The sequence below is a fragment of the Gossypium hirsutum genome, chromosome D10, assembly GCF_007990345.1.
Source record: "Gossypium hirsutum isolate 1008001.06 chromosome D10, Gossypium_hirsutum_v2.1, whole genome shotgun sequence".
Lineage (NCBI taxonomy): Eukaryota > Viridiplantae > Streptophyta > Magnoliopsida > Malvales > Malvaceae > Gossypium > Gossypium hirsutum.
In genome coordinates this window covers 59,809,632-59,829,221 of record NC_053446.1, presented here as the reverse complement: position 1 = coordinate 59,829,221, position 19,590 = coordinate 59,809,632, and the positions used below count along the sequence as shown (strand labels likewise).

General features: G+C 31.9%; 1 protein-coding gene across 1 annotated transcript; it reads left to right on the top strand.

The window, feature by feature from the left end:
- Nucleotides 1-14,350: 14,350 nt before the first annotated feature.
- On the top strand, nt 14,351-19,088 carry LOC107915773 (mRNA cap guanine-N7 methyltransferase 2). Its single transcript, XM_016844930.2, has 11 exons — nt 14,351-14,697; nt 14,794-14,872; nt 15,353-15,447; nt 16,032-16,103; nt 16,201-16,310; nt 17,214-17,336; nt 17,431-17,523; nt 17,786-17,854; nt 17,971-18,059; nt 18,143-18,240; nt 18,677-19,088. Exons 1-11 carry the CDS (start codon nt 14,578-14,580, stop codon nt 18,887-18,889), a joined length of 1,161 nt encoding a protein of 386 aa, XP_016700419.2. The 5' UTR covers nt 14,351-14,577; the 3' UTR covers nt 18,890-19,088.
- The last annotated feature ends 502 nt before the right edge of the window (nt 19,089-19,590 follow it).

Below are 19,590 nucleotides of genomic sequence, written 5' to 3'. Positions count from 1 at the left end.
AGAAAATGAGAAGAAAAAGGAAGGAAAGTGGTGAAAACGAGAAATGCATGGAAATGAAGAAGAAATGAAGAAATTCTTGACAAAGGAGGTAAGTTTCATACTAAACCTACTTGTATTTCAATAGATTGAGTTAAAGATGTCTTGAGTGAGATGTATGAAACATGTATTTAATCTAAATACTTGAAATAGAAAGTATTTGATGAAGAATAGAGACTTAAAACACTAGATTGGTAAGAGAGAATGTAATTTGTATGGTGAAAAGTACTTGTTGACACCATTTTTTTTGTAAAAACTCGCCAAGCTGTTGACACCATTTTTTGATAAAACGGGGTCGACTTGGATTTTAAAAATGAAAACAAATATGGGAGTCGCCACCAATCTTTTTTGATGAGGTGTGATCGGGTCACTTCGAAAAGCGGTTGTATTTAATAAACCATTCGATTAAAAAAAATTTGGTCCACGAAATTTAGAAAAACGGGTTCGGGAGTCGGTTACGTACGAGGAAGGATTAGCACCCTCGTAACGTCCAAACTTGGTACCTGGTTGATTAATTAGTGTCTTAGTGTCGACAGTTTGAAATTTTGGAAAGGATTTTAAAACACGATCCCCTGTTAAAATGAAACCTTTTTCGAGAACAATGCATATTTCACATCAATCGAGAAAAAGAATTGCATCCCGTAAGTTAGGACACAACGTCTTGAATCCTCGATGTGAGAAATAAACACCGAAAAGTTCATTTTTGAAAGACATTAGATTAGCTCGAGTTTTAGGAAAGGGATTGTGTCCCGTAAGTTAGAACATGATCCTTTGCTAATTCTCAAGATCGTTTAAAATTTTCGTTTGGAAAGATTTGTGTACTCGGATTTGTCGAGAAAATCGAAACCCCGTAAGTTGGGGCACGATCTCATCGAATCAAAATACAAGGTTCTACTTATTTTAAAATCATGATTCATGCATCGAATAAATTAATCTAACTTGGAATGATAGAAATGAAATCCGGTGTTAATATGCGTATGAAACAATATTGAATATGGTTGTATAAAGAAATAATATGAGCGGCAATAAAAATAGATAAATAAAAATGACAAATCGATAATACACAAGATAACAAGTATGTACGCAAATAAAATTAAAGCGTTCTTTAATAATAATGAAGATGTAAATAAATAAATAAATAAATGAATAAAATTATAAAAATGTGAAAATGTATAGATGTTCATATGTATATATATATAAATTATAAGACATAGTAAAGGAATATAAATAAGCGTGTATACATTTATTTATGAAAATTAAAAGATATATGCATAGATATGTATGTAAATAAAAATATACATAAAAAATATAAGTATATATACAAATAAGTTATAAAAATATATGTATGTGTATATATAAAATTATGAAAATATGGGAAATCTATGCACGTATACATGTTTTAAAATTATTAAATATAGAAATATATGTATACACATATATGTGTTTATAAAAATAAAAACGTATATAGATATATATATTTATTATGTGTATATACATATTGTAAAATATATAAAATATACTCATAAGGAAAACATGGATTTTAAAATATAAAGAATATGCATAAGCATATATATATTTATGAAAATAAAATCTGTGTACAGACATATGAGAAAAAAATATAAGTACGTATTAATATGTTTATGAAAATAAAAACACATATATAGTTATATATAGATATATAAACAAATTATAAAGTATATATATAGAATATAAGAATGTATACGTACGTATATATGTTATAAAGATATGTACGTGTATATATATATTATAAAAAATGTACGTATGTATATATGTATGTATGACAATGTTTAAAAAAAGAATATGTATAATCGAATAATAATAACATCAACACAATAAAGCAAATATCTTTGACATTTAAATAAGCAAATATAAATGAACTTATGACAAAAATAATACAAATGATGATGATAATCACAACAATATCAAAATTATTAATGTTATTAATAAATAACATTAATAATTAAACAAATAAGTTTAACTAAATTTTGAAACAAAATTTGGGGGTTTAAAACGCAAATAAACCAAAAGGGGACCACGTGGACAGAACTGAAACGCGCTCCAAGGATGGAAGGCTGATTGGGAAAATATCCCTAGCCTTATGCGCGTCGTTTCATGTAGGACCAAGATGGAACAGGCAAAAAAAGAGAGGTCAAATTAAAAACACAAAACAAAAGATAGAAGGGCCGAATTGAAAACATGCGACAAAGCAGAAGGACCTAGCGCATAAATACCCCCTACACAAAAACATGTAGATCCTCTGGCGGGTCGGGTCGCGCTCACGGGTCTTATGCGAAACGACGCCGTTTTGAGTGCTAAACGGTACTGTTCTGGTATCCTATAAAAACCCCCAAAATTCTAAAAAAACTCATTTTCAACCCTTCTCACAAAAAAAAAAAACTCGAAAGCTCTCTCCCCAGCCCCCCAGTCCGGCCTTAGTCCGGTCACAGCTCAGGCCACCGGCTGCTGTGTCGGTCGTCGGTCGCCGGCGACTGCACCGCTGCATGCGGTGGCCGAAAAAATTAAAACCTCAAACCGGTCCCATTAAAGCCTTTAAACCTGAATCTAGCTCCAAAATTTTCAAAATATTGACAAAAAGACCCCGAATCTCAAGAAACCTTTCAGTTTCTGACCACCTATCATCGGAGGTGGCTCCCTTGGTTGTCCTCGGCGGTACAGGCTCGAAGATCCGATCAGTTTTTTCTTTCTTCTTTGTTTATTTACTTTCGTATGCCAATAATAAACAAATATATATATAAATAGTAGACTAGCGAAAATAAAAACTAAAAATATGAACCTTGAACTGATCTTTTTTGTATTGGATTCTCCGAAAAAATGTCTGTGTAAAAAATATACATGGTTGATGCGGCCTTTTATAGCCGATTTACATGCCGTTTTTGTTTTCTTTTTCTTTTGCTTCTATGTCTGTCTTCCTTGTTTCTTGTTTGAAGATTTTGGTAAGGTCAACGGGTATTGGCAGAATAACCCTGGCCTTTTTGGTGCAAAGCTGGTGGTGTCTGTCGTGCTTCGGGCGTCGAGTGTGCTGCAAAGGCACGAGGGGACATACGGCACACTGGGATTGTTTGGTTGTGGGCTGAATTGGGCTAGGGTTTTGCCATCTTGGGCCGTACTAGGCCTAGCATGTAATTGGGCTTGTTATGGGTGTTTCAGGCCAAGTTATTTAGACTCTATTTATTTGTTTTGGGCTTTTAGACCCAGGTCAAAATTGACCTTTTACAGTACTAAGATTAACAAATGAATATGTAATCTACACATAAACATAAGTGTCTAAATTGTATAGTAATCAAATGTATGGCAATTATGTGTGAATGAATGAAAGATAGTGCAAAGAACCATGGAAAAGAAAATATTTTTTTCATCAAAACAGTTTGGACAGTAGCAATGACTTAACTTTAAAAATTCACCAAAAATTATAGAAATTTATTTAGAGAATGAATTAAATATGTAATTAAATCTTATTGAGTCTAGTTTCATATGGAAGAAACGATGAAAGAAACAAAATTTTATAGTTTGAGATGTATTAATTTTTGTGAAACAAGGTCGGAATGGATTTGAGTTCCCCTGTTCTGACTTTGGAAAATCATAAAAAATTGTAAAAAAATTTATTAGGGTTTTAAATTTATATGTTTAAATTATTAATGAGTCTATTTTCAAGATAAACAAACAAAAACATCATCTAAACCTCGTAATAAGAGATAATTAATTTTTAGTAAAGAAAGGTCGAACCTGTCAAATAGCAGAATAGAGACAAATTTGAAGAATTTACTGTACTTATTGGCTAAGTCATAAATTTTGAAATTTTTATGGTAAAAATATGCTTGAGTCTAGTTTCAAAAACATTAAGCATATCTTAATTTCGAATTCTTTAGCTCAAGATATAAATAATTTAGTGACTATAACTCAAGTGGACAGCTTTGATATGAACACATAAGTAAATAGTGGAATTATAGATAGTGTTACAGATAAGCATGTTATATACTAAAAGATAAAGATTCTAACAAATATATACATAAAGGATGTGGAATGGAGAGGAGGAGGAGGATAGTAGATGAATTTGAAATGTTTCGAAATGGTTGTAAGTGATGGAATGATTAATACATGTGAGTATATTTAAACGAATTGATAAAATAATAAGTGAGTAATTGTTAATTGATGTAATATTGAATTCTTTGTTAAAATTTTATGAAGAATTAAATTGATTGGCACAATTTAGAAATAAATATGAAATATACGTAAAGTGGGTAAACTACTTTTGAAAGTGCAAGTTGTCCAATGGTCTTATTTGTAAAACTTTAATATTTGTGTTAATTTTATATACTTTTTTTATCTTTGATTGAATATCATGTTTTTATGAGGACTTGATATTAGAAATAGATGTAAGTGGATGATATGTAAAATGAAGTGGCGGTTATGACATCTGAATATATATTCAGGTAATGATATATAAAAATAAATAAATAAAAATAAAGCGTGGAACTTGTAAGAATATGGAGACGACGTCACGATGACAAGTTTTCCATGTTACGACGTGGAAACCCCAACATCACGACGATAGTTTAAAATTTTTTATGAACTTTACAGTTTGGCATTTGATCAATTGTGGATGTTTTAATGAGCTCCTTTAACTCATTATTAGTTTTATCGTAAATTCAATTATTACTAAAATGAGTTAATGATCTACATTAATTAAATAATATGATAAATTGATCTGAATTTTCAATAGTTGCTTCGGCAACGAATGTGACATCTTGATGCATTGACTCAACGATCGGGTTGGGTATGGGGGTGTTACAGAAGAAAATGTTTGTAACCACATTGATCAAGAGACACATGCGGGCATATTGTGGAACAAGTTTGAAAACTTGTATGCTTCGAGATCCAACAATAATAAGTTGTTCATGCTTAGGAGAATGATGACGTTGAGTTATATGGAAGGGACTTTTATAGACAACCACTTGAATGAGTTTGAAGGTTTGTTGACTCAACTATTTGGTATGGGCATTAAATTTGATGATAAGATTATAGGGCATTAGTTGCTTACTACTTATCGAACTCTTCAGAAACGTTTCGTGTTTCACTTATTAATGTTGCTCTAGAGGGTATTATGACCTTGGAAATTGCTAAGAGTGGTGTGTTCAATGAAGAGGTAAGAAGAAGGTCTCAAGGTTCTTAATCACAGTTTAAGGTTTTAGTTATTGAAAATAGAGGGAGAAGCAATGACAAAGATGAAAAGGGTAAAGATAAAAACCAAAGCAAGTCAAGATTAAGATACAAGAATATTGAATGTCATCACTACAGTAAGAAAGGCCATATCAAGAAGTATTGCTACAAGTGAAAAAGAGAGAATAATTGTGATGGTAATGAACAAAAGAGAAGGGATAAAAATAAATCCAAATGTTACTGTCACTACTACTGATGATCTGTTACTCCTTGGTGATAAAAATTTGATCAACCTAGCATGCGACGAGACTAGTTGGGTGATAGACTTTGGTGCTTCACTTTATGTTACGTCACAAAAGGAGTTCTTCACATTTTTATATTTCTGGTGATTTTAGGGGTATTGAAGATGGGTAATGAAGGCTTGGTACAAGTTGTTGGCATGAGAGATGTTACCTTAGTCACTAACAATTGAACCAAGTTGACACTTAAAGATGTTAGGCAGACACCGAATGTTCGTTTGAATTTGATTTTTGTAGAAAAGCTTGATGATTATGGCTTTTGTAACACTTTCAGTGAGGGCCAGTGGAAATTGACTAAAGACTCCTTGGTTGTGGCTCGAGGGAAGAAGAGTTCGAACTTGTATTTGATTTATGCTTCAACTTCTCGAGGCATGGTGAAAGTGACAGGAGATGATGGCTCAACAGAGTTGTGGCATAGGCGACTTAGTCACATGAGTGAGAATGGGTTTAATTGTTTGGTCAAGAATAATAAACTTTCAAGTTTGAAAAATGTTATATTGAAGAATTGTGTTTATTGTCTAGCTGGTAAGTAAAGAAGAGTTTCATTTAAGCGTTATCCTCCTTCAAGAAAGTCAGATTTGCTAGAGTTGATTTATTTTGATGTTTGTAGTCTGTTGAAGGTTAAGTAACATGGTAGTGCACTTCACTTCATGACTTTCATTGATGAGTGTTTAATGAAGCTTTAGGTTTATGCTTTGAATAGAAAATACCATGTTCTTGATGTGTTCAAGAAATTTCAAGTTTTGGTTAAGAGAAATTGGGAAGAAGTTGAAGTGCATCCATACTAATAATGGTTGCGAGTACAAATGATCATTTGATGTTTACTATCGGTTATATGGAATTAGACATTAAAAGATACCGCCAAAGACTCCACAAGTGAATAGGTTGATTGAAAGGATGAATTGAACATTGATTGAGGGAATCAAATGTTTGTTTTCAGATGCAATGTTGCCTATATCTTTTTGGGTCGAAGCTTTGTATACAGCTGCACATGTGATTAATTTATCTTATAATGTTCCTTTGTAGAGTGATGTACTAGATAGGGTTTGGTTTGGTAAAGATGTGTCGTATGATCACCTGCATGTATTTGATTGTAAGATATTTGTTCATATTCCAAAAGATGAGAGATTTAAGTTGGATGCCAAGACTTGGCAATGTATCTTCGTTGGTTACAATCATAAGGGTTTGGAAACAGACTGTATGATCCGATTAAAAAGAAACTTGTAAGAAGAAGAGGTGTTGTTTTCTTTGACATTGATAAGAAAAAGAAGACATATCCACAAAGTAGTGGTGACTAATCGACACAGATTCAGTTCCTCTAGTTCTTTCGTCAAATCTTATTCAGGATGTTATGCAAGAAGATAACATTGATGACCAGTAGGGTATAGTTGATTTTGATGCTCCCATAGATGAAGTTGTGAATGATCAACACCAAACACCCATAGCTTCACCAACAGTTTCACCTTGGAGATCAACTAAAGATTAGAAATCTTCTGCAATGTATTCTATTGATGAATATGTTCTTTTGACTGATAGGGAATGACCCAAGTGCTATGAGGAGGCTGTGGAAAGTGAATGAAAATGTAAGTGGGTTGAGGCTATGAAAGATGAACTTCAATCCTTGCATGAAAATCATGCATTTGAGTTGGTGAAATTGCCAAAGGGTAAAAAAGCTTTGAAAAATCAGTGGATTTACAGGTTGAAGCAAGAAGAGAATTCAACTCCACGATACAAAGTTAGATTGGTCGTCAAGGATTACAGTCAGAAAAAAGGGGATTAACTTTAAGGAAATATTTTCTTCAGTTGTGGAGATGTCCTTCATCAGAATTATATTGAGTTTGGCAGCTTATTATGACTTAGAGGTTGAATAGATGAATGTGAAAATTGCTTTCTTCATTGTGGTTTAGAGGAAGAGCTTTACATGGAACAACCAAAAGGTTATATTACACAAGAGAAAGAGGACTACGTGTGCAGATTAAGTAAGAGCTTGTATGACTTGAAGCAAGCTCTGAGGCAATGGTACAAGAAGTTTGAGTTTGTTATGGGGTAGCATGACTTCATAGAAGACTACTTCTGATCATTGTGTTTTTATTTAGACTTTCTCTAGTGGTGATTACATTATTATATTGTTTTTATCTTGATGATATGCTTATTGTTGGTCATAGTGCTTTTAGAATTGCCATGTTGAAGCAAGAGTTGAGTAAGTCCTTTACAATGAAGGACACCTCCAAATTGAAACTTTGTTTCGGCAGTGAGAAATCTGTTCTAGTTGGATATACAGATTCAAATGTGGCCGAAGACATTAACTCAAGATGATCTATTTCAGATTACTTGATCACTTTTGTAGGGGGAGTTATGGTTTGATAATTTAGATTGCAGAAATGTGTTGCTTTATCCACTACCAAGTCTGAATTTATTGCAACTACCGAAGCGTGTAAAGAGTTTGGATGAAGAAATTTATGTAACAACTTAGCTTTGCTCAAGAGAGGTATGTAACTTAGCTTTGTTCAAGAGAGGTATGTCTTGTTTTATGATAACCAAATGCTATTCATTTTGGTAAGAATTCAACTTTTCATGGTCGATATCAATGTAAGGTATCACTGGATACGAGAAGTTCTCAAGGTTAAGTTGATAGAGCTTGAAAAAATTCACACTGATGACAATGGTGCGAATATGTTGACCAAGGCTTTACCAAGAGAGACGTTTGAAGCTTGTTGCTTGATTGTCAATATGGCGAACACCCCCATGTCGTGGGAAGGGGAGATTTTCTAGGTGTGGGCCCCCATGTGTTCATTATGTGTGGGAAGGCCTACAACTTTGTGCTCGATTATATTTAAAGAAGGAAACAATAGCATTTTTTTATGAGTGAAAGTGTGTGTCGACAAAGTCAAAAGAAACGGAGAGAAAAAGACATAAAAAGGCAGCTTTGTTAACCAAGTGCAATTTTTTCAACTCTTTGACCAAGGGTTTATCTAATGTCCGTTTGAGCTGATTCTTGGGTTGTGGTTAGCAGACTCGAGGATCTCAATTGTGTACGATGGGATTTTCCATATAGGTATTGTAGCTTCAGGTTCTCATTCTTCTAAATCAACCCCCTTTTGGTGATATTCTAAATGTTTCTCTTAAAGTTTGCTTGAGATTATTTGTTGATAGTCTTGTTTGAGTTGTATATTCTTTATTGTGAGTTGGTTGTGATTGTAGCAAGATTTTGATTATAGTGAAAATTTTGGTGAACTTTTAAGTCCTTGCATGTCTCGATTTTATTATTTTTACTTGCGATATTTTAGTTGATTTGGATTGGTTGTTGATATATTGTGTTATTAGGTTTGTCATAACTGGTGAGTTAAAATTTTAGGAGCGAAAGAGTACTGATTGTGCTTCTGCGTTGTTTCGTCGAGTTTGGTTTCATCCCAACACTTTCTTACAAATAAAATTTTCATCTGCTACGTATTTTGAGTTACAAAAACATATATTACAAATATAAAAGTCAAAATGCTAATCTAATAAGATATGTATTGATTATTACATTTTCTTTTTGTTGAAATTCAGGTTTCAATATTCAGTATAACAAAACTTTTCAACAATCAATATTCTAATAATTTTATTTTATTTTAAATTATACTCACTCAAATAAAACAAAATCAATTAGGCTTAAATAAAACATCAATCATGTGAAATTTTGAAGAAATTCTTTTTTTTTTCAGATTTCTTTATAAAATAAATTAAACTTAATTGATGAGTGCATATAACTAAGCAATATGTAGCTCAAGTAATGCACAAAAAACTACTAACAATATATTACTTTATGGGATAAAACATTCGCTACATATCAACTTAGAATTATCTTGTTTGTGATTGTTCTGTAAGACGTAAATTTAGAAATTGTGATTGTTTTGGGAGAGATAGAATAAGGAAAAATGATTCTTATCTTTATATATAATCCTTCACCTGGAAGGTACGTATTAGCATTTCTTTGATTGCAATCATCAATTTAATATCAATTTGCAAGGAGTGTTATGATGTTCTCAAGATTTAAAAGTGCTTATTTGCTCTATTGTTCCAAGTTAGTAAAAGATTTCTTTAGGTCTTCTTGTTTGTCAATCACATAATTTAATTGTTTAATATGTTTTTGTATCCTTAAAATTAGTTACAATATTTTTTAACACAACAATAATGTTTTGATTACTATAACTATTAACAACAATATATTTATTGCAAAAGTATCTTTTGCAACAACATAAATTCACATGCCAAAAATGTTACGTAACAATATTGTATTTTTTGTTAAATATTATTTTGTAAAAATATTTTAATTGAATTATATTGCACAACTGCCAAAAATTATTTTAACAACCTTAAAATGTAGTTACCAAATATTTTAGATGATGATATTGATGATATAGTTGTTAAAATTTTCATGTAAATTTTTTATTAAGTTGTGAAATATTAATTTAAAACGACACATCATATTCATTAGGTTTTACATTGAAAAGTTTTTAAGGGCTTCTTTGGATGAGTGGTGTGTTTACCTGCTATTAGTGTAAAAACAACGATAGCAATGTGATTAAATATTGTAGCATGAGACAAAAAAAAAAGCTAAACGTACCGCACTGAAAATAAACGTCCATCCAAAGGGGTCCTAAATTTCATTATGCATTTCATTTTTAACATAGTATTAAATTATGACTATAACGCAATACAATGGCCACATTATAGCAAAAATTAGCATCGTTATAATGCAACATCGGTGCGTTGAAATGGTGTAATGGAATCATGACTATTATGGCTACAATCCATTCTGCAACAAAGAAAAAATGTAATGCAACAACTCATAACAGACTGTAACAAGACCAAAGATTCGTTTGGAATTTAATTTTGGTTGTTTTTGGTTTGGTTTTTTAATTGCTAGTTATCATTATTTAATGCCTTTTTACTCTAAAAAGCACCAAAGTCTATGTTATTTTATTTTCTTAGTAAAATTTATATGTTATAAAATGTGTAGAGTATAGGCTTTAGCATTTAAAGAAAGAAGTGATGACATGATAACACAAGATTTTTTATTTTTATTTTTACGAAAAATCATTTAAAAAGAATGAGTAAAAAAGTAAAATAAATTCATAGACAGCTAATTTGACCAACTTCACAACTAAAGTTTGTCAAAAAAAAAAAAACCTTCATAATGAAAGTGCAAATTAGTTTGAAATAAGAAAGAAAAAAAAATCAAATTCTAAAATATTTTCCTTTAACTTCTTCATTTCAAGAGAGATTTTCTCTCATTTTCTTTTTATCAAGCTCTAATCTCTTCAAAAAGTTGTAAGTTTCAACTAAATTTTTATTATTATTTGTATTGTTAGATACAAATCTTATCATTTTTGTTTCATTTTTGTGATTTTTTTTAAAGCTTAGTTATATGTTTTATATTTTTGTGAATTTTTTGTATAATTAGTTATAAATCATATATTTTTTGTTTGATTTTTGTGAATCTTTTTTTTTATAGGTAGAGGTGGGGAATGAGATTTGGTTTAAACTAAGTTTTCATGCTTACAACATAATACTGTTACCATTAGGTCAAGAGCTTGTTGGCATTTTTGTGAATCTTTTTTAAGCTTCATTATAAGTCTTTCGAGGTGTTCATGGGCCGGGCTGGGCCCAGAAAAAATTTCAGCCCGGGCCAGGCCCGACCCAAAATATGGACCTGAAATTTTGCTCAAGCCCGGTCCGGGAAAAAATTCCTAAGCTTGAGCCCGGTCCATTTTTTTAATAAACACCAAAAATTTATTTTAAAAATAAAAAAGTACTTTAAAAATATTTTAAAATTAAAAAATAAAAAATATATATTTATTATATTCGGGCCGGGCCCGGGCCAAAAAAGTGGTGCTTGAGGCCAGACCCATTTTCTAAACGGGCCTCATTTTTTTACCCAAACCCATATTTCGGGCCTATATTTTTACCCGAACCCTCCCATATTTTGGGCGGGCCGTCGGGCTAGGCCGCCCGGCCCATGAACACCTCTATAAGTCTTATATATTTGTGAATTCTTTTTATCATTAGTTATAAATCTTATAATTTTTGTATCATTTTTGTGAATCTTTTTTAAAGCTTAGTTATATGTCTTATATGTTTTGTGAAATTTGTATTATTAGTTACAAATCTTATAATTTTTGTTTCATTTTTGTGTATATTTTATAGTGTTAGTTATAAATATAATTTTTTTTCTATTTTTGCAGTTGCAAGTAAAAGTGCCACGTTTAAAAATAAAGAATACACAATTTCTAATGATGATTATGGTGGATAGTATTGAAGGTAATCATAATAACGTTAAATGTAAAATTTGCGATAGAATTATTGAAAGAGGAATGACACAACTGAAAAAAACATTTGATTGCAAAAAAAAGAAAAAGAAAAAAAAGGGGATGTGGTACCATGTCCAAGTGCCTCAGTAGAAGTTAGAGAAAACATTGCTCAACAACTTAAAGAATTTCATAGTGAAAAAGTTGCAAAGTAAAGGAGGAAAGAATAAGATAATGGCGATATTGGCGATGACGATGATGAATCAACTATTGTGAGATGTGAGAGTATAAAATCTGAAGCCAGATAAGATGAAAGGCTACATGCAGGGTACAACTTGGTCAATAGTCACTTTATTAAATTGGAGGAGACAGTGGTTCTAGAACTCAAGCATCTATACTTTTGAAAGAAATGGGAGGGAATATCAATAAAGTATTCTTAACTCTCTTGGAGCTCGATTAGCTAATTTGGATCATGTTCTCAAAACATAATACATACTTTTTGAAAAATGCAAAAGCTAAGGAAAAGTAATGCCGAAGTTGATTATGCATAAAGCTTTGCTTGCAAGAGAATTGTGGAGTTACCATTTTGGCAACATGTACTTCAAATTGCCACAGAAATGGGAAAATCAATTCTGGGCCCTTCAACTTATGAGATCACAAAAGTGTATTTGAAAGAGGAGTATAAAAAGGAAAAAAAAAACGAGTTGATAGCTTTAAACCAATATGGGAAGAAAGAGGGGTGATAATTATGTGTCATGGGTGGAAATGAGCCACTAATCGACACATAATTAATTTTTTGATTTATAGCCCTAGAGATACTATTTAAAAAAAAATTCATTGATGCTAGCAGTGTTAGCTCTTGCAATGTTGAGTATTATTTTTCTTAATGGACAATGGTGGATGAAATTGGTGATGAATATGTTCATGTTGTTGCATACAACAAAGCAATTATCAGAGCTAGCAGTCATATGTTGATGTAAAAAAAAGCATTTATGTTGGGCTGCATGTTTTGCTTATTGTCTAGATCTTATTCTAGAAGAAATTGGTAACAGAAAAGTGTGAAGAATGTCTTAGATTAGGCAAAAAGATGACTTCTTTCGTATATAATCATATTTGTGCAATTGATTATATGGAAATGTATACCAAACGGTAGGTTGACGTGATATTCTTTTAATTGGTACAATAACAATTTTAGCCATTAATAATTTATACATTCTATCAATTTGGTCTTAATTTTAAAATATTCAGTAAATTTAACCCTCTATGTTTACGCATTCTATCATTTTGATCCTAATTTTAAAAATTATAAAAATATAAAGGTATTATAAATCAATAAAAAATATAAATTATTCGAAAAAACATAAAAATACGTAAACTTTTCTTTTTCAAAAATATCAAAAGAAATATTAAAAATTCATAAAAGATCCTTTCTTCAAAGGAAAACAATAAAGGAAATATTTGTGTTTTTCATTTTCTCTCAACTTTCTGTTCTTCTATAGAATCAAAGTCGCTAGGTGGGATTCGAATGATGCAAGTGCTTGTAGGTGGGTTAATAGGTAAACTTGATCATGGCCCGGCCTGAAAAGTAAGAATGTTTGAGTAAAAATATAAGTTTGAAAAATAGGTTTGAGCAAAAAGAGGTTCGTTTTCTAAACGGATCAGGTCTCTAGTAAGCTTTTTTGGCCCGATTCGACCCTTGCAAAAAATAAACCTGCTGCTATTTCCACTATTTTGTTGTTATTTTGTCACTGTTTTATTGGTCATTTTGTTATTATATTATTACTATATTGTTACTATTATTTGGATATTGTATAACTCTTATTTTATTTTTAATTTTACTACTATTTAGAGGCATTTGTTTGTTAAGTTGCACATATCTTAATGTTATGTAAAAATAAATATTAAATACTTTTTTAATTTATTTTTAATTTGTTGGAAAATATTTATTTTAATGTTTTTAATGTATTATATTTTTTAAATTTGTTTTTATATAATAATATAAAAATTTTAATACGGGCAGGCCAGGCTGGATCTGAGCTTAGAAAACGAGCTTAAAATTATGTTGAGACCTAGCTTGATCCGACCCATGATCACCTCTAGTTATAGGACAAGTTAACTAGAGTAAGTGATACTGGCTAACAACAATGATGGATAAGGAAATCTAATAATTATAATAATATAATAATTTTTGGATATTTAAAAATGATAAATTATTTTTAGAATTTAAATAAAATTGATAGAATATGTAAATCTTGAGTGTTAAATTTTTTAAAATTTAGACCAAATTGATAGCATGTGTAAAATGTTAAAAAATTAAATTTATTATTATACCAATTAAAAGAAAATCATGTCAGTGAGTCCACCGAATTAAGAGGGAATGCATTCCTATTCTCCCAACCAAACATGCCGTAAGAGTAAAATAACTAAAATTTAATCAATTAAGTGACTAAAATAAGAATCACACTCAAAATTGAGTGACTGAATGGTTAGTTTAATAGTTGAATTAAACTATTCAAAAATTAAAATAAAAAGATAAACTTTAAAAAATAAAAATGGGCACCTATTCAAACTCACAATTGGTTGATTGTTCAAGCTCCTATTCTAACAGTTCACTCTAAGACCAAACTAATTCCTTTATTGGAGTCGATATATCGGCATTGCTTTTCTCCTCTCGTTTTTTAGCCAGGCAAGACACAATCCATTTGACTGAAGTGGGTACATGAAAAAGGGAAAAGAAGAAAGCAGAGGAAGAAATGAGTGGGTATCCAGTACCAGTACCAGTACCAGTACCCAGAGCCGAGTCGATTCACCATAAACTCTACGAGTTCGCTAAAACCGCCCTCATCAAAATCTTTGTCCATCCATATGCCACCGTCTCTCTCTTTCACCTCTCTCACTTCCTTACTTCCTATTTTCAAATGGGTATATTTTATTTTTCATATTTTAACTCCTTTTTGTAAATATTGAAGGTCTGCGACTTGTATTGCGGCGGCGGAGCTGATGCGGAGAAATGGGATGGAGCTCAAATCAGTCATTATGTTGGAATTGGTATGGAATTTTCACGAACACCTTCATCTCATTACTTTATTTATTTATTTATTTATATTAAGTAAATTTCAAGGACATGCAACATTGTAGTAAACACAAGTACCCATTTAAGCGTAACATTTTCGATTATTAATTTAGGGTTCTTTTGGTTTGGTTGGTTGGTAGTTTTTCTATTTTATTTTTGCTTTTTCTAATGTAAAGTGGAAGTGCCAACTGTTCAATATATAGGTTCATAGTTCTCAACTTGTGGTTACGTTTATGTGTGCATTGATGGTTAATGATAATTGTTAAAATGGGTTTGAATTGCTTATTTTGATGATGAAATCATTGATGTGATGAGTGATTTTCTTGTCCCTAGTAAGTCATTGTTAATCTTGCACTGGAAATTGAAACCAAGGGTTAAGGTCATGATAGGTTGGTTATCATTCTTGTGATTATATGTGACTGACAGTTCATGTTAAAAATGGATGTTAATTGCAGATGTTGTGTCATCTGGGATAAATGAAGTGAGGGAAGCATGGGAGAGTCAGCGCAAAAGCTTCACTTCTGAGTTCTTTGAGGCTGATCCTTGCACCGTGAGCTTCTTTTACTACACCCCATTTGGTCAATATGCTGATGTCTTCCCATGTGTGTATGAACATTTAGATGTGGAGCTATGCTTTCTTTTTCCTTTGAAACTAGATGAAATTTCTTTGATTTTCTTTTAGGTCTGTTTAAGAATGTATACTTATTCTTGCCTTTTTTTTCCCCTCTTCACCCTGAGTGTCTGTTTCAGTAATATTAGTACGAATTTTGCTGAGGATGCATTCTTCCTCATCTTATAGCACAAGTATATGCATTTTGTCGGTAAAGATGGAAATGGTTTGTTTTTTGGTAGTTTATAGTAGAGGACTAGATCCATTCATTACTTTGTGGTAAATGCTGAAACCATTTTGATTTATGTTTTTGATCTTTGAATGATGTTATCAGTGCTGTATACGGAGTTAGTGTTTATTTTTTGTTTCTGGATGGCATAAAAATGTTCTCTAAGTTAATTATTTGTGAAAAGAGAGAAAAATATTCTGGTAAAAGTGGCTGTTTGGCCTTTAACTTTTAAAAAGGTTGAATCTATTCAATGCTTTTCTCTTCTCCTGCCCTTGACTGCACATTCATTTGACAGGATAATTTGGAAACCCTGTTGCAAGAGAAGGACATTCAGGCTGATCTTGTCTGTTGCTTGCAGCATTTGCAGGTATTTTGTGTAGTTTAAGTTGTGAACATTGGGTTTTGATTTGTCTTGTGAACAAATATGATGAATCTGAAGTGCATTTCTATTCTTCTATTTGCAGTTAAGATTTGAAACTGAAGACAAAGCAAGGAGACTTCTAAGTAATGTGTCATTTTTGTTGAAACCAGGGGGTTATTTTTTCGGTATTACTCCTGACTCATCTACCATATGGTATGAAAAAGTGATTGGCAAATACCGCTGTTTCTGGATTTGTGTATTTTCCTTTTTTTTTCTTCTGGTTACTGCTGCACCTGTTTCTGGGAGGTGATTGTGTAAACATTTTAGTGTGCTTTAGTTTCTCTCTAGTTTGAAAATTCTTGTTATTATCAAGTTGATTATTTAATATGTCCCGATCAACAAACTTAATCATGTGCAGACTAGAAATTCAACTTAATCATGTGCAGACTAGAAATTCAACTTTTATAGGATTGAGAGTCCCAATTTTCAACAATCCGTTGATGTTAGAACACTTAATATTCCGATAAAAATGAGTTGTATCACACTTAACCTTTAATATTTCGGCATGCTCTGCTCTCTCCTTGCACTTGTGCATGGGGTACACACACGTAATTTGCAAGCTCATTGTTGGGATCCATATACATTTTTACCAGCTTAATATCAGAGCAAGTAGAATCTACATTAGTGTCCGATGTGCTGATGCGATTTAGATTGAGATCTAAAATTTCTAGCTTCCAGTAATTGTGGAACATTTAGATTCACCTAGAACTAAGCTTCTCACTTCAGCCTTATTTATGGAGAAGTTCTGGTTTCAATTTTGGCCATTTAAGTCAGGGGACCATCAGCTGTGCTGCATCATTTAGATCCTTCTTGTCTTTGTTTTTTACCAACGTTGGTCAATATCCTATTTGATGAAGGCTCTATCTTTTTGGATGATTTTTATTTTATTTTATATCTTTCAGTTATGCTACTAGTTCTAAAAGTTACACCTATCTTTTGGTGCATGGTTGCCCTTTGTCACCTTGTGATCATTTCCATATTTTCCATGTGAGATATTGCTTTAATGAAGGTTCCATTTGGAGCAAAGCATAAGAATTTGTTATTGTGTATGTACAGGGCAAAGTACCAGAAGAATGTTGAAGCATACCACAACAGAAGTAGCAGCATGAAGCCCAACATCGTTCCCAATTGCATTCGGTCTGAGAATTACATGATCACCTTTGAAATTGAGGAAGAGAAGTATGTATGAATTTTAGATGCTTCTAATTTTTTTTAAATGTATCATATTTGGGTTATTTAATTGAAACATTTTGCTTCATTCTATTGAATCCAGGTTTCCGTTGTTTGGAAAGAAATACCAGTTGAAATTCTCGAGTGATGTTGCTGCTGAGACCCATTGCTTGGTTCATTTTCCAAGTTTAATCAGGTTGGTTGTCCTCTATTGGTTGTACCTTAAACTTACCATACTACTTCCTGGTATGCCTCTTTTAGTCTACAACTCTGGAAGCTTGCATGGGAAGGTGAACTTCGATTTTTTTTTTCATTGACTAACCTTCCACATGGGAGGGTTAGCTTATATCATTAATAAACTTTTACCTTCTTTTGTTTAATTGTATAAATATGTTAATCCCTTGTACTTGACATATATGCAATCCAGTAATCAACATCTAATCTGCTGTGCTACTCAGGTTGGCTAGAGAAGCTGGTCTTGAATATGTGGAGATTCAAAACTTAACTGAATTTTACGATGATAACAAGTAGGCGAATCTCTATTCAAAACTTTTCCACCGAGTTCAATGAATGCTTCATTGGGCCTCCATCAGTTTTTTAATAATGATGTTGTTCTTAACTGTTAATGTCATTTCTTTCACAGATCACTGTTTGCAGGCATGATGATGAATGCAGGTCCAAATCTTCTTGATCCACGAGGGCGACTTCTTCCTCGATCTTACGATGTTTTAGGTGATTGCTTTATTACCTCTCTTGTTGCTTTGGCATTTCATATTCAAGATCTAATATTTTTTGCTGCTGGTTTTCTTCTGCAGGTCTCTATACAACATTTATATTTCAAAAACCTGATCCAGATGTTGTCCCCCCACTTGCAACCCCATTATTGCCAGACAGTAGTTATGACAATGATGAGGCAAGTATTTCTGACATTAACCTATTAGATCAGGATACATTTTTTTCTTTTCCCAAAGGCCCCTAGTTTAGAATTCTCATTCAAGTTCCATATATGATAGGTCGTTGACCATAGTTGTTGTATTGGATAATTTCTCTATATCAAGGAGGGAAGGATCTTACTTTCTCTTTTGACATGGTTGTAAATAAGATCGTTAGGGAGTAGCCGAGTAGGGACTAAGCTTCATCTCATAAGAAATATGTTGATCTGACTTTACATTTTTCTAGAAGTATCTGTGTCCAACACAGACATATATGACAGACAACACTACGGAGGTTTATCCTCCAAAAATATGAGACATTGACATTCGACAATCACCTCCTAGTCCGAGTAACATAGTATAAGATTCATGGATACACTTGATTGTGTATTTACTGCATTTGGTTAATTGTTGTAGAGCCAGTGGGAAGGGGCTGGGTGGGGAGAAGATGAGATGAATGGACAAGCAGAGCAGCCACCTCCACCTCCACCTCCACCATCGGCTCCAGCTCCAGCTCCAGCTCCGACTCCGGCTCCACCACCTCCACCTCATGGACTAGGGAAGATAAGTGAGCAGAAGGGGATTTTGGGTCCTGGTCCAGCAGATTTGCGTTTCTCTGAAGCACTTTGATTTGGAAGTAGCAGAGAAAAGGGAACTATCCAGGGGAGGGGCATTGACCTTGTAATGGAAACTAAGTATGAAATAATTTTTAGTATGTAATTTTCTTTCAACTTTTGACACTGATTAGAGATCTCTACTCTATATTGAACACATCTAAATTGATTTTGATAAGGTTCACTTGAATGAAGTTGTAGATACACTTCTGTCAGTAGTAGTACCGTCAAGTCAACCTTCTCTATATAACATTTGTTCACTATAACAACATTTTACTATAATAGTAAAGGTTTTTTTAAAAGAATTGATTTTTTTTTATGTTTTATTTTAACTCTCTGTAATAGCTTTTCACTTATAACAAGAGCATCCATAGTTATTAAATTATTAAATTAATTCTTTATAATATCATATGATCTAAATTTTTAAGTAAAATTTTAATATTTCATATAAGTAAGCCTATTAATTATTATTTATTAAATGAAAATAATTTTAATTAAAATATTATTTTAATAAAATAATTAAATTTTACGTGAAAAAATCTATTAATCATATTTATTAAATGAAAATAATCTTTATTAGTGAAATTAAAGATATCAATTCAAGAAACTATTAAGTTGTATTATGGATTTGGAACATTATAAACTTCTAAATAAATTACTTGAAATTAGTAACTCGTGATAAATTAATTAATTTAATTTGATAGCTCATATTGATTA

Coding starts and splice junctions, on each gene's coding strand:
- LOC107915773 (XM_016844930.2), top strand. CDS start 14,578: ATGAGTGGGTATCCAGTACCAGTACCAGTACCAGTACCCAGAGCCGAG. Junction 14,698..14,793: donor TTGTCCATCCATATGCCACC/GTCTCTCTCTTT, acceptor TAAATATTGAAG/GTCTGCGACTTGTATTGCGG. Junction 16,104..16,200: donor GTTGCTTGCAGCATTTGCAG/GTATTTTGTGTA, acceptor TTCTATTTGCAG/TTAAGATTTGAAACTGAAGA.